This window comes from Lissotriton helveticus, chromosome 7 (assembly GCF_964261635.1).
Source record: "Lissotriton helveticus chromosome 7, aLisHel1.1, whole genome shotgun sequence".
Classification (NCBI taxonomy): domain Eukaryota; kingdom Metazoa; phylum Chordata; class Amphibia; order Caudata; family Salamandridae; genus Lissotriton; species Lissotriton helveticus.
In genome coordinates, this window is record NC_136068.1 from 975,216,111 (window position 1) to 975,230,217 (window position 14,107).

Genomic DNA, 14,107 nt, shown 5'->3' on the forward strand with positions numbered 1-14,107 from the left:
CCCTCAAAATATGCCTTGCCCATGGCCACCCCCAAATCCTTCAGATGTACTGCCTTCATGCACACAGGGAAACCAGCGCTGGCACACAACAGTGAAAGACAGGTGCAGCACTGCCTCTCCAGTCAATGAATGACTTGTCATTAGGGGCTGTTTTGACGTCCGAAGAAGAGCAGCATGCGGATTTTAAAGAGTTGGCCTCTGCACTTTCGTGGAAGGGCCGTCGACACCAGTTCAGGCGTCAGAAAAGAAACACTAATTTTAGAGAGTTTTACAAATCCCACACTGGCTCCTCCTGCCCCTTGAACAAGATGGAGGGGGTTGGAATTTGTTATCACCTAACCTAACTCAATAACACTAATTTATCGAGCAAGAAACCATAAATAACAGCTAAATTGTCTCGATCCCGAAATAACCTAAACGTTTCATCAACGCCCATATCACCCACGCAGCGGCCCTCTAACGTACCTTGGCGGGCGCAGAATACGACTATCAGTGCCAGGCACGCCGGGCCCATGGTGTCCCCCTCGCGCGCAGCCGGGCCTCTTCTGGACGCTGCGCGGGCGGTGTCCTCGTGCAGACTGCGCAGCAGGCTCGTGGCAACCCAGAACTCCCTGCTCGACCAGCGCGCGATCTCCTGCCGGCGGGAGTAGGAAAGATGTCTGAAGCGTACACGCGCCGGGCGATCACTTCACCCGGGCGAAACTTCTCCTTTTTGGAGCTGACCGCAGATTGGGACATCTCTGAAAATATCAGGAGAAGGAAAGCCTGAAGAGGTGATAAGTAAGTGGGTGTTGCAACGGGTTTTATGCAGAACAGCAGAAGACTCCAGTTGAAGCAGACCCCAGTTGTGTTAAGCCCCGGTATCCTTTCTTCAAGACCTGAAGAAACTCTTAGTTTTAAAGTTTTATAGTTAATGTTGGCTTATTTATACTGTTATAATATACAATGGGGGTAGCCAACTAGTATGAGAGGGCAACCTTGACATGTATGAAAAGAAACTGCTACTTAGTTTCCAATCCAGACAGTGTTTGTGTTTTTCTAGACGTTACAGCTTCTTTATGTTTTATGAACAACACTGGAAGGTATCAAATTTTTTAGAATAATTTTGGACTTGGAAAATCAAAGTTCATTCCTATTGTATATCAGGTGATGTGTATGCATAAGAGTGCGGCCACACCAGTGGTCTTTGTGCGAATACGTTTATAGTTTTCGTTGAATGAGTATCATCAGTATCTTGTGCCTTGTATCAGATACGTTGCTATTCAAAATCCTAATTGGTTTACTGAGGTAAAATATCTTTTATCTAGTCCTAAAGTTGGACTGGTGTTAAGTCGATAACACACCCTCAAACATAGTGCAACAATAAAATAAAAATACATTTTTTACAATATGAAATCTTCTCCACTACCATGACAGGAGGTTTAGATTTTATTAAAGACTTAAACAAAACGTGTATGTGTAAAGCGCACGTTCACCCGCATGTCTCTTGGCGCTGAATAACATGTTTATTGTCACCCAACTCAATGGTACTCATTTTATCAACCTCAGATGGATAAAGTCTGAGTGGACTGCCGGGATTTGGACCTGTGACCATGAGGTTGAACACAGGCCCCTGCAATGGACGCATTAGTCCACTGAGCCACCAGACCCAGCATATAAACAAAAAGTATGACATGAACTTCGTTACGTAAACTAGCAACAAAATTAACAACCCATATATGAAAAATTCCAACATGGATCATCTACAATTCAAGTGCAGGATTAACAGAGGTTACAATGCATTCAAGTTCGATTACCACACAGTGAGCCTTCGGACATCATCAACAGCCTCGTACATACTGCAAACATAGTGTGCTTACCATTTTTTGTACATTTGGAATCGAACCAGCAATAAAAATTAGACTGGATACTTCTTGAAGAAAGTGTAGTGTTATCAACTAACTTAAAAAGAGAGTTCCAAGACAAACACAAAAATACTTGCAGATGTGCTGGACGCCCACTTGATGATAAGTCAAACTGAAACATAGATAAAACCGAACACAGATTAAGGTGATCTGGAGGGCTGATCTTCGCCACTGTGTCTTTAATAGAATCTAAACCTGTCATCATAGTGGGGGAGAGTTCACATTCTACTTCAGGACCAGGACTGTATTATATAGAGTGCCCCAAGGGTACAGATGGAGTGTGCCTCTGTTTTCTGCTCCCCATGGCACTGTAGTATTATAAAAGGGGCCGAAGACGCGTGTGCAGGCCCTTCTGTATTACTGACAGTGCTGGCGCACATGTAGCACCAGCTGTATTTTAAGAGATCTTTCCGATATTTGTATGGAGGAGTACCCCACATCAAAAAGGGGACACTGTTCCAAGGGTAGGATGCTGGGAGTCACCCATGTACCCACAGAAGCAGTAAAGCTAAAAAGAAAAGGGGAGATCCTAGGTGGAACGGACATATCAGTCAGGGGAGAGAACATGTCTTGCCTCCTGTTGCCCACACACACCCCGAGAGGTGTCATGCTTCATCATCGGGCGGTTTGCTCCTCGTTGGGCCGGCGCTGCAATTTCCAACTGGTCCCCCGAAGGGTCTCTTTATCGGAGTTCTTTTAAAATACGCCGGATGGTGCATGCAGGTGTGTGGGGGGGTTTCTTTGGTCCTAATAAGGGTAACCAGATACGTGCATGGTGATTTAAAAATGGTAAAAATGGTAAAGGGTGGCCTAGACAGGTAGTTCAATCTGTTGACACCCTTCATCACATACAAACTCTAGGAAAGGGTATTATCCCAAGGGGTACAATGTACCTAAGTAATGTAACGTGATCAACATGTTTAGCGCCTCTGCTGCCGTAAGGGTCATTGGCGCTTCTTCAGGATCGGGATTATAAAATTATATATAGTGAAGTGCACGTGAAAACATAGATAACAATAAAAATAAGCACCCATCATACATGTCAGGGCAGGCCAATGCGCTGCTCCTGATCAAAACCTAGGACGGAAAAGAAAATTGAAAGTTCAAAGGATGTGCATTAGACTGGCTTAATGGAACATAGTGTGCCACAATTGTGTGCACAGCATACCAATGATAAAGTCAAAATAAGGAAAAAGACACGAGACCAGTGGGAGATAAATGGTCTCCTTAGTTAACTACAAATATGTGGGGCTGCCCAGGGGCGTCTTAAGGCGAGCCATATCACAAGGGGGCCTGGGTGGGAGAAAGAACTGCATGCAAAATTGCCGAAATGTGCTGTATTATTATTATTATTTTTTTTTAAATTTATTTTAGAGGTTTTATATAGGGCTGGCTGGACCCAGAGGTATCAGAGCGCTTTACAATTGTAACAGAAGGTGTTTAAATACAGGTAAAGTGTGTATAACCACCTCATGTCGAACCCCTAGACAAACTGATCCCAAGAAGTCATAGCCCTTGGTTCTAATAAAAAGGTATCTCATAAGGTATTCTTACCTCCCTTTAAGAGGAGAGTTGCTCCAATAGCTGTGACCGTTGGACGCCCGCACCTTGCCGGGCTAATAAGGGAAAAACATGATAGGGGGCGATGTAAGCAGACAGACATCGAGACGTTAACCTCAAACTGACAGTGAATTGCCTCAATGACTCGTCCCCAAATCCCACAGATGTACTCACAGTTCTTATGCAGGTGCCTCTTTTTAGATTTACTGCTTCTGTATGTACATGGGTGACTCCCAGCATCCTACCCTTGTAACAGTGTCCCCTTTTTGATGTGGTGTAATCATTTGGAGCATGGACACTGGACCATTAACCAGCTCCTAGGTCCCCCCTCTTTTTTTGTTGATGTAGTAGCACGGTGGCTCAGCCAAGGGACCTTATGTCTTTTCTATCCCTTCTATTTTCTTTTCCTTTCCTTTATCACACACAATCCCTTTTAGACCACCTTTCTTATGGGAGAGTATGTGGAACACACTTCTTACACACTTTGGAGGCGGAGATGTGGTGGCTGCAGGGGTAACATCTACCTATTCCCCGTGATATACAATAGGACAGAGTTACTGTCACAGTCCGCCTATGCATTCAATATTAGTGCTACACCTTGGTCTTTACCGACTAGTGATAGACATACTCCGTTTAATTGAGGTGTTCTTATATTTATGTTATGACATGACATAGAGGGGATCTCCAACAGAATGTTACGTTCATTAACGAGTACACGCGACTACGATCTAGACCAAGCATTGGATCCACAAACGCGGCTCCCTTTCAGCTTTAGGATACCATGACAACGAGCCCCTTTTCAATATGCCCATGTTCTGGGGATTAGTATCCCCTGCTTACGCATGCGCACTACGCCTTAATTTGCACGCATGCGCTCCCATATTGGGATTCATGGCGCATACCGGAAGGAGGGACCGCCCAGACACCGACGCGGTTTAGTATAAACTAGTCCACGTCTCGCTGCCATTAATGTATCATCGGCTGGCGGTTGGACGGGGTAGGTGTAAGGGCTGAGGCACCTGCATAAGAACTGTGAGTACATCTGTGGGATTTGGGGACGAGTCAATGGAGCAATCCGCTCTCAGTTTGAGGTTAACGTCTCGATGTCTGTCTGCTTACATCGCCTCCTATCATGTTTTTCCCTTATTAGCCCGGCAAGGTGCAGGCGTCCAACTGTCACAGCTATTGGAGCAACTCTCCTCTTAAAGGGAGGTAAGAATACCTTATGAGATACCTTTTTATTAGAACCAAGGGCTATGACTTCTTGGGATCAGTTTGTCTAGGGGTTCGACATGAGGTGGTAATACAGCACATTTCGGCAATTTTGCATGCAGTTCTTTCTCCCACCCAGGCCCCCTTGTGATATGGCTCGCCTTAAGACGCCCCTGGGCAGCCCCACATATTTGTAGTTAACTAAGGAGACCATTTATCTCCCACTGGTCTCGTGTCTTTTTCCTTATTTTGACTTTATCATTGGTATGCTGTGCACACAATTGTGGCACACTATGTTCCATTAAGCCAGTCTAATGCACATCCTTTGAACTTTCAATTTTCTTTTCCGTCCTAGGTTTTGATCAGGAGCAGCGCATTGGCCTGCCCTGACATGTATGATGGGTGCTTATTTTTATTGTTATCTATGTTTTCACGTGCACTTCACTATATATAATTTTATAATCCCGATCCTGAAGAAGCGCCAATGACCCTTACGGCAGCAGAGGCGCGAAACATGTTGATCACGTTACATTACTTAGGTACATTGTACCCCTTGGGATCATACCCTTTCCTAGAGTTTGTATGTGGTGAAGGGTGTCAACAGATGGAACTACCTGTCTAGGCCACCCTTTACCATTTTTATCATTTTTAAATCACCATGCACGTATCTGGTTACCCTTATTAGGACCAGAGAAACCCCCCCACACACCTGCATGCACCATCTGGCGTATTTTAAAAGAGCTCCGATAAAGAGACCCTTCGGGGGACCCGTTGGGAATTGCAGGACCAGTCCAACGAGGAGCAAACCGCCCGATGATGAAGCATGACACCTCTCGGGGTGTGTGAGGGCAACAGGAGGCAAGACATGTTCTCCCCTGACTGATGTGTCTGTCCCACCTAGGATCTCCCCTTTACTTTTTAGCTTTACTGCTTCTGTAGGTACATGGGTGACACCCAGCATCCTACCCTTGGAACAGTGTCCCCTTTTTGATGTGGTGTAATCATTTGGAGCATGGACACTGGACCATTAACCAGCTCCTAGGTCCCCCCTCTTTTTTTTGTTGATATGGAGGAGTACCCTCATGCTAATAAGTGAAATATTTTGCTTTTATGCAATATTATGAATGCAGGAGTAGAGGCAAAGAAGCCATCAGTAGGTGCACTGACTGTGGGTGACATATATGTATTTAAAAGGGAGTTTTAGGCTGTGCAAAAGGTTTAGTTTGCCAAGTCGAATTGGCAGTCTAAACTGCATACAGGCTGCTATGTCAGTCCTGAGAAATGTCTTAATAGGCTACTTAAGTAGGTTGAATAATAAGTGCTGCAGGCCTACTGGTAGCATTTAATTTACCAGCCCCGGGTATAGGGTATACCACTTTACTAAGGACTTATACGTAAATTAACTATACCAATCAGGTGTAAGTCACTGTTACTATGTTTTAGAGAGTAAGCACAATTGTTGCAGGAATTCTGTTTGGGAACAGAACTGTACCTGGGATCACAGAACGTCAGTATGTATGGACTGCGTCACACAGTACCTATGGGCCTGAATCCTGACTAGATTATAGGGCCTTACCTGCCCTCCTAACCTTCCCAATGTAACAGGTAAGTTGGCACCCCAGAACACAACACTCTAGTCCCCTCAGGGAGCCACGATAACCCTTCGTTCTCTCACTTATACATGTCCATAATAAACAAATAGGAGACATGAGGAAAGTTTACAATATTTATTGAAACTATCATGCTCCATCATGTACTGACTGTGCTGCAATTAGGAAACATATGCAACTAAGCAGAGTGATTAGCATTACCAGTAGACTGTACACAATTAAAAGCCCTACCATGGCGAATTATATACTTGTATAAGCCTAACCTCACTACATAAGCACAGTGATAAATCACAGATCTCTGGGATTAGAGTATGGCCCGTACCTGGCATTTGCAGTTTCCATGGTCTGCATCTCAGATTGCAAAAGGCTGGTGCACTCATCCCAGGGTCTTTCCTTTGCAAGATACTCTCCTCTCTATTTTTTAAAATGGCAAGCCTCAGCTTATATGACAAGAAATGCCATGCTAGAAAACAGCAACTGGGTCTCTTTGTTATGCCTAAGTGTTAGATGTGTTAGTGACCGACCACAGAGAAAAATAGGGTACAGTGCTGTTCAACCTTGTACGAAATGTTCAGACTGAATCCCAGCAGAGAGCTAAATAAGAAAGCATATGCAGCCTATTTTAAAAATAATAGTGTGTCAAATAAGATATAACATTAGCGGGAAGCCCCGAACACACTGGAAAATAGGAAATTAATAAAAGCTGGTATTACTCCAAAGATTTTCTGGAAGGTACTGACTAGGCCAGAACCGATACCTGTAAAAAAGTGGGATAAGTCAGCAGTATTCGAGGCACCAAAAATATAATGAACCAATTTACGGAAATGTAATGAGAGGTTGATGTCTAACAAGGACTGTATCTCACTGGATATTCTTGCAACTTGTAATTCAAAAGTTTCTCAAGCAGATGTTAGCTCTACTTCCTTTTGAAATAGTAGTGCTTTGATTCTGCTTAGCTTGCTGAAATCTGCCTTTAAAGTTACAATGGAAGGCCAAAACGAACTGTCCATACAACTCTTGTGTGGGAGGGAAAAGGACGTTATTACAGCAAGCCACTCTCTGGGAAACCAATAAAATGCATGGGATCCCAGCTTTCATTCCACAACAGTCCTGTTCAGTTAACATTAAATAACTTCCATTTGAAAGGACTGTAATTAGTGGGAGTATTGCAGGGGCTGGTGTTCCTTTTAGTTAATAGTCACTACAGACGCATTACAAGTGCCATGTATGGTCACGTGTTTACCAACGAGTGAATGTCGGACAGAAGATTCACATTCCCTTCCAGTAAGGAAGTCCTCCTTATTGGCACATTCACAAAGATATGAAAATGGGAGGGACCAATAATTCATGAATAAAGCTGCCTCCTGGGGGTTCATATCTACCAACAGGGAAATGTTTCATGCAAGCTGCAAACTTTAATGTTGAAATTGGCAAAGATATTACGCTGTGCATTAACCAGACAGCGGTTTTTCTGCTATTGTGAATAGGAGCTGTTCTAACCTTTCAAGATGTTACATTGTGTACGTGACATCTTTTTTAGCCATGAGTTGTTGTTTACATGTCAGATTTAAAGGCAGGAATAGGTGGCTGGAATTAAAATAACACCAAGGGACTCACCCTTTCTTAAGAGTTTGAAATATCCAGCTAAACTCCATGATAGATATAAGCTCACTTTTCCCATGGTACAATGTAGACATGTCACTTTCCATGATATCAATTACAGATGACGCAATGTTATTCAAATTGTAGATGTGGGAAGAACGTGTATTAATACTATTATCAATCATAGCAAGCACTTTATCCAAATTATCTTGATCAATTTGTCTTAAACGTGTGGCATCTTCCATTTGGGACAATTTTCAAATTTCATTATATGTAGCATAAACACATCTTTTCGAACGTGGAGACTTAGGACATAATAGGAATACTGATAAATCCATGTCTTCAGACAGCAGAGAAAGATGTTTTACTACAGATAGTGTGAAATGTTCCAACCATTGTTGACACATTTTTTCCACAGAATATATGGGAACAATACCTGAAAGTTGCGAGTCGCCATATCAGTCAGATCTGCTTGCCTTAAACCCGGGGGTGGAATTTAAAAAATGAGCATGACAACTATTTGTAGTAGATCCGGTTACCTAATTTTTGTGTCCTAAGGATGTATACACATCAGCAATAATAATAGGCATCTTGCGTTCACGGTTGGTTTGTGCAACCGCTGTGAGCTGCTGGCGTATATTCAGAGATGCTGCTTCACCTTTAATGTTAGGCAGAATCATTGTGGACACCACTTGAAAATGTCCCATTAGTTTCATCCCCAAATCCAAGGCAGCAGCTGCCCGTGTTCATTCTGTAATTTGTTTTAACACGCCACGCCAGGTAAGACTGAAATGGGCTGACTGCCATGACTGATGGTATAGACAGCGGCAAAGAGTATTCCGCAAGTGTTACAGTCACTTATATTGGGAATTCTGTGTGGTACGCACATACTCAAAATTATGCGCTTTTCTTGTGGTCCCGCCCCATAATTAATCAATATAGGGGTTTGGCCCAATGACAGGAACCAGGTAGGGCCCAATATACAGAGGAAACAGAAAGGTACCTGGATTCCCACTTTTTGTTTTTGAAAACACCACACTATATTCTTTTTGTGGTTAGGTTAGGTGACCTGACCTGACCTGGTCCGAGCCGGTTGCTTCTCCCGTCGCGTGGCCCTCCCCGAGTGTGCCCGGGACCCGCTTGCCACCGCCGCTGCCAAGTTTGTATCTGCCCCCTGAATTGTGCCTGTAATTGTTCATTTTCATCGTCAACTGTTGTACCCCTGTTCCCCTGAGTCCCTGCTCTCGCTCCCAGTGTTGCGCCAGTATTGTTTCTGCCCCCTGCCCCCTGACCTCAGTATTGAGCCTGTATTTGTTTTGTTATCGTTTGCATCGTTGTGCTCCTGATCGTTCTGTGCCTCCACCGCCGTTTTCTGCCGCTGCTCCCCCGCGGCCCCAACCCCGCTCCCTCCAGCATCACCGCTCCCCTCCCCACTCGCCACCCCGCTCCCGCCCCCAGCTGCTCCTCCCTCCCACTGAACACAAAAGGTGGTGTCCGCGAGGCGGGGAGTTGTGACCTGACCTGACCTGGTCAGAGCCGGTCGCTCCTCCAGCCGCGTGGCCCACACCGAGTGTGCCCGGGACCCGCTTGCCACTGCCGCTGCCAAGTTTGTATCTGCCCCCTGAATTGTGCCTGTAATTGTTCATTTACATCGCCCCCTGAATTGTGCCTGTAGTTGTTCATTTTCATCGTCAACTGTTGTACCCCTGTTCCCCTGTGTCCCTGCTCTCGCTCCCAGTGTTGCGCCAGTATTGTTTCTGCCCCCTGCCCCTGACCTCAGTATTGTGCCTGTATTTGTTTTTTTATCGTTTGCATCGTTGTGCCCCTGATCGTTCTGTGCCTCCACCGCCGTTTTCTGCCGCTGCTCCCCCGCGGCCCCACCCCTGCTCCCTCCAGCATCACCGCTCCCCTCCCCACTCGCCACCCCGCTTCCGCCTCCCAGCTGCTCCTCCCTCCCACTGAACACAAAAGGTGGTGTCCGCGAGGCGGGGAGCTGTGACCTGACCTGACCTGACCTGGTCAGAACAGTTGCTCCTCCCGCCGCGTGGCCTACCCCGAGTGTGCCCGGGACCCGCTTGCCGCCGCCGCTGCCAAGTTTGTATCTGCCCCTGAATTGTGCCTGTAATTGTTCATTTACATCGCCCCCTGAATTGTGCCTGTAATTGTTCATTTTCATCGTCAACTGTTGTACCCCTGTTCCCCTGTGTCCCTGCTCTCGCTCCCAGTGTTGCGCCAGTATTGTTTCTGCCTCCTTCCCCCTGACCTCAGTATTGTGCCTGAATTTGTTTTGTTATCGTTTGCATCGTTGTGCCCCTGATCGTTCTGTGCCTCCACCGCCGTTTTCTGCCGCTGGTCCCCCGCGGCTCCACCCCCGCTCCCTCCAGCATCACCGCTCCCCTCCCCACTTGCCACCCCGCTCCCGCCTCCCAGCTGCTCCTCCCTCGCTCCGCCCCCCCACTCTCCATTTATGGCAGAGTCCGCACGTACGCGCAGCGTTCACGCGCAGCGGGCGCGCCAAAGGCATGCCCGTCTACGCCTGGACCGCGCCCAGCGCCAGACCCCATGGCCCCCGCAGATGCCATCCCACCCGCCGGATGTACGACGCCGCTACCCTCAGCGCACTCAACACCGGCCGACTCCCCGGCTGCCACCGAACCGCCCCAGGACGCACCCACGGACCCTTCACCTGCCGATCCTGCAAGTTCTCCTACATCCGGACCTGCACTGCTCCCGCCCCCGCCAAGCCGAGCACCAACAACAACCACCTGAAGTGCATCCTGCTCAACACCCGCTCCGTCCACAGACACACCGTGGAACTAAGGAACCTGCTCGACACCACATCTCTGGACGTCGCCTTCCTCACGGAAACCTGGATGAACGCCTCCTCAGCGCCCGACATCGCCATAGCCATCCCCGACGGATACAAGATCACCCGAAGGGACCGCGTCAACCAGACAGGAGGAGACATCGCCATCATCCACAAGAACACCATCCGCATCACGACCAGCTCTGACGACACCCTCACTACCGCCGAACACCTTCACTTCCAGATACACACTGACCCCAAGACCACACTCAGAGGCACCCTCATCTACCGACCCCCAGGACCCCGCACACAATTCAGCGAAGACATCGCAGACTTCATCAGCACACACGCCCTTCCCTCCGCTGACTACATTCTCCATGGGGACCTCAACTTCCACCTGGAGAACAACAACGACAACAACACCACCACCCTGCTGGACAACCTCGCCAACCTTGGACTCAAGCAACTGGTGAACACCCCCACCCACTACGCCGGACACACGCTCAACCCAATCTTCTCCTCCAGCAAGTACATCTCCTTCAGCCACTCCACCGGACTACACTGGACAGACCACAGCTGCGTCCACTTCAGCTTCAGAAAGACCACGACTCACCACCACCCACAACAGGTTCCCCGCAGGAGCTGGAACAAGATTACCACCGACCAGCTCACCACATCACTGAACCAAAACCCTCCCACCAGATCAACGGACCCCAACCAAGCAGCCAACAACCTCACACAGTGGATCACCAACTGCGCTGACGACCTCGCACCCCTGAAAAACCATCCCAGCAGGCCCGGAAGCAAGAAAGCCTCCTGGTTCAACGACGACCTCAAGAACTCCAAGAAGAACTGCCGTACCCTCGAGAAAGCCTGGCGAAAAAACCCAACCACAGACAACATGACCACCCTCAAGCACTCCACCCGCAAACACCACCAGCTGATCCACACCACCAAGAAGTCAGCATTCAAGGACCGACTAGACAACAACGCACACAACAGCAAGGAACTCTTCAGCATCGTCAAAGAGCTCTCCAACCCCAGCGCCGGTAACAATGACATCACTCCCTTGTGGTATATAAATAAATAATACCGGATCTAGGTTTGACTGGACATAGCAATAACAGATAGCTCAATAAATAAGAGTCAAGATTCGAGGTAGTAGGAGTTTGCAGGTTTAATACAGCATAAAGGACAGGAACAGGACAACCTGCACAGGAATAGGATGGCAGCGCTGCCGGGGACAGGATTGGACTGGCGTAAGGGAATGGGTAACATTTAATAACAGTGCACAAGCATATATACTAAAACAATTGCATTACAGTGAATACAGTAGGCGGAGCAGTGGGTGTGGTCAATAACAGTCGCGAAAGATAAGGGTGAAAGTAGGTGTAACAGGAGGCGTATACATAGACATGTGATGTAAACGTAACAGAATATGTCATAAATGGGGCGGAAACCTGGAGGGGGCTACCTAAGGAGCCGGGACCTCTAACCTAATGGTGCGCACAAACTGACAATGACGTGTTACTAGGAGAAGCTGGGGGCTATGACTTCTGCGCTAGGAGCAGAGACTGAAGTCTGGAGAGTCAGGGCGACATGTACCTAAACCCTATCTAGTATCTAATGTTTAGAGAACATGTTGATAGAATCCAAAAGCTATCGGGGTAAAGGCTAACAGACTCTAAGACTGGTGCATGCATTATTCTACATGTAGTGCGTGTTGAGGAATATTAAATGACCATTAAATGCAGTATTTCCCTTACATGGAGACGTAAAGGCTAGACAATGACGGAAACTATTGATGCGATTCAGTAGCTTAGGAATGCAGAGAAGGAGGGCTGGACTGATAACTAGAATCATAACATACTCTTGGCAGACTCGTAGGCAGAGCCAGGCCGAGCCGGGCACTGTGAGGCAGGAAGTAAGTGAAGGGTCGAGGATACAGGTGGGGGCTGTATCGCTCCTCAGCGAGGGCTCAGGAGACAGGAGCTGAATCTGGTGTCCAGGCCCTTTTGAGGCCTAGAAACGGGGACTTTTCAATGAAATAACGTGCACACTGGGAAACGTGGCAATGTAACTTTACATAAGCCTGATATTCGTAGTATTCACGAGAACTGGAAACTGGCATACTAGGGATGGACACAACTGTAATTGCGTCTTTAATCGAACATGGGGGATACATATGCATATTAATCATGCACCCATAACATAAGATGGGGAACACGTAGGGACACAGAACATGGCAAAATTTACTTTTCCACATTCCCTCCTTGTCACTACGTTTTCCATCAGGAAACATCAATATTCATGATACTATCTATCATTTCATACAGTATCATTTGCTCGTCTCGAATTTTCTTGGAACGGGGTCTAGGACGGGACTTGGGACTAGGAATACAAGAGGTAGCACAAATGCCACAAATCGCAGGGCCAGATTGTATACAGAGGCAGCAACTGAATATGATTGCTACTGCAATACCTAGAAAGGACAACACTTTCCATCCCCAGGCGGAAATTATATTCCAGAACCAACCGGACCATGTCCAGGTGCCTGGATCTTGGTGTAACATATGGGCAATTTTATGGAGTCTGGTTATAGCTGAATAAACAGACGGTGCGTTATTTGGAATGAAAATGCAGCAACTAGATCCGATGACTCTACATGCCCCGCCCCTATCGGCCAGTATGACGTCAAGGACGAGACGATTCTGGAGCACGACAATTCTCATAAAGGATTGCTCTTCGGTCAAGTTACCTAGAGCAGAAGTAGTCTCAATCACTACTGCTTCAAGGGTTCTCGTTAATCTACGTATCAGTTTACTATTCACAACAGTACCTAAATAGGGAAATACACCTTTATTGATATCTATGTATTGTTCTAGAGCAGTTTCAGTATAATCGACAATCGGGAGGTCTCTCTTGTGTCTAGTATGTACTAGGTGGGAATTCCTATGGTAGTCAGGTGGGGCTAGAAAAACTGGTGGCAGTAGGAAGGCAATGTAACAGGTTCCCTCCCAATCGAGGGGCAGACGAACATATGCGGTCTGACCACAAACAAAATAAGAATGACGTGAAGCTTTGAAAATAGATTTCCCACTGTCACTATACTTGACAATAGTAGTACAATCACTATGTCCTACATGTACGGAACCATTCTTTCGGACACATAATTCGCCTTTAACTGGTAGTACTGACATAGCAGGTAAGTCTGGGGTAGTATCAGACTGAACATTCAGGACCATGAAATTCAAAGAATAATTACCTAAATTATAAACTTCATTTTCTAGATCTAACCCTGTTCTGTGGGGAAGACCTTGCTTGTCTGGAAAACATGTACTGTTAAGAAAAGACATATCTGTTGAGGATGACGTTAACGTGGACCATGCTCCACACGAACCGTTATGTGAAAA

At 46.7% G+C, this 14,107-nt stretch overlaps 1 protein-coding gene across 1 annotated transcript in view; it reads right to left on the reverse strand.

The window, feature by feature from the left end:
- CSF1R (colony stimulating factor 1 receptor) overlaps positions 1 to 655 on the reverse strand; it is a 271,842-nt gene extending 271,187 nt beyond the window's left edge. The window contains exon 1 of the mRNA XM_078653580.1: positions 466 to 655. Coding sequence (XP_078509706.1) covers positions 466 to 514 — 49 coding nt within the window. The 5' untranslated portion in view covers positions 515 to 655. The remainder of the gene's footprint in view (positions 1 to 465) is intronic.
- Between the last annotated feature and the right edge of the window lie 13,452 nt (positions 656 to 14,107).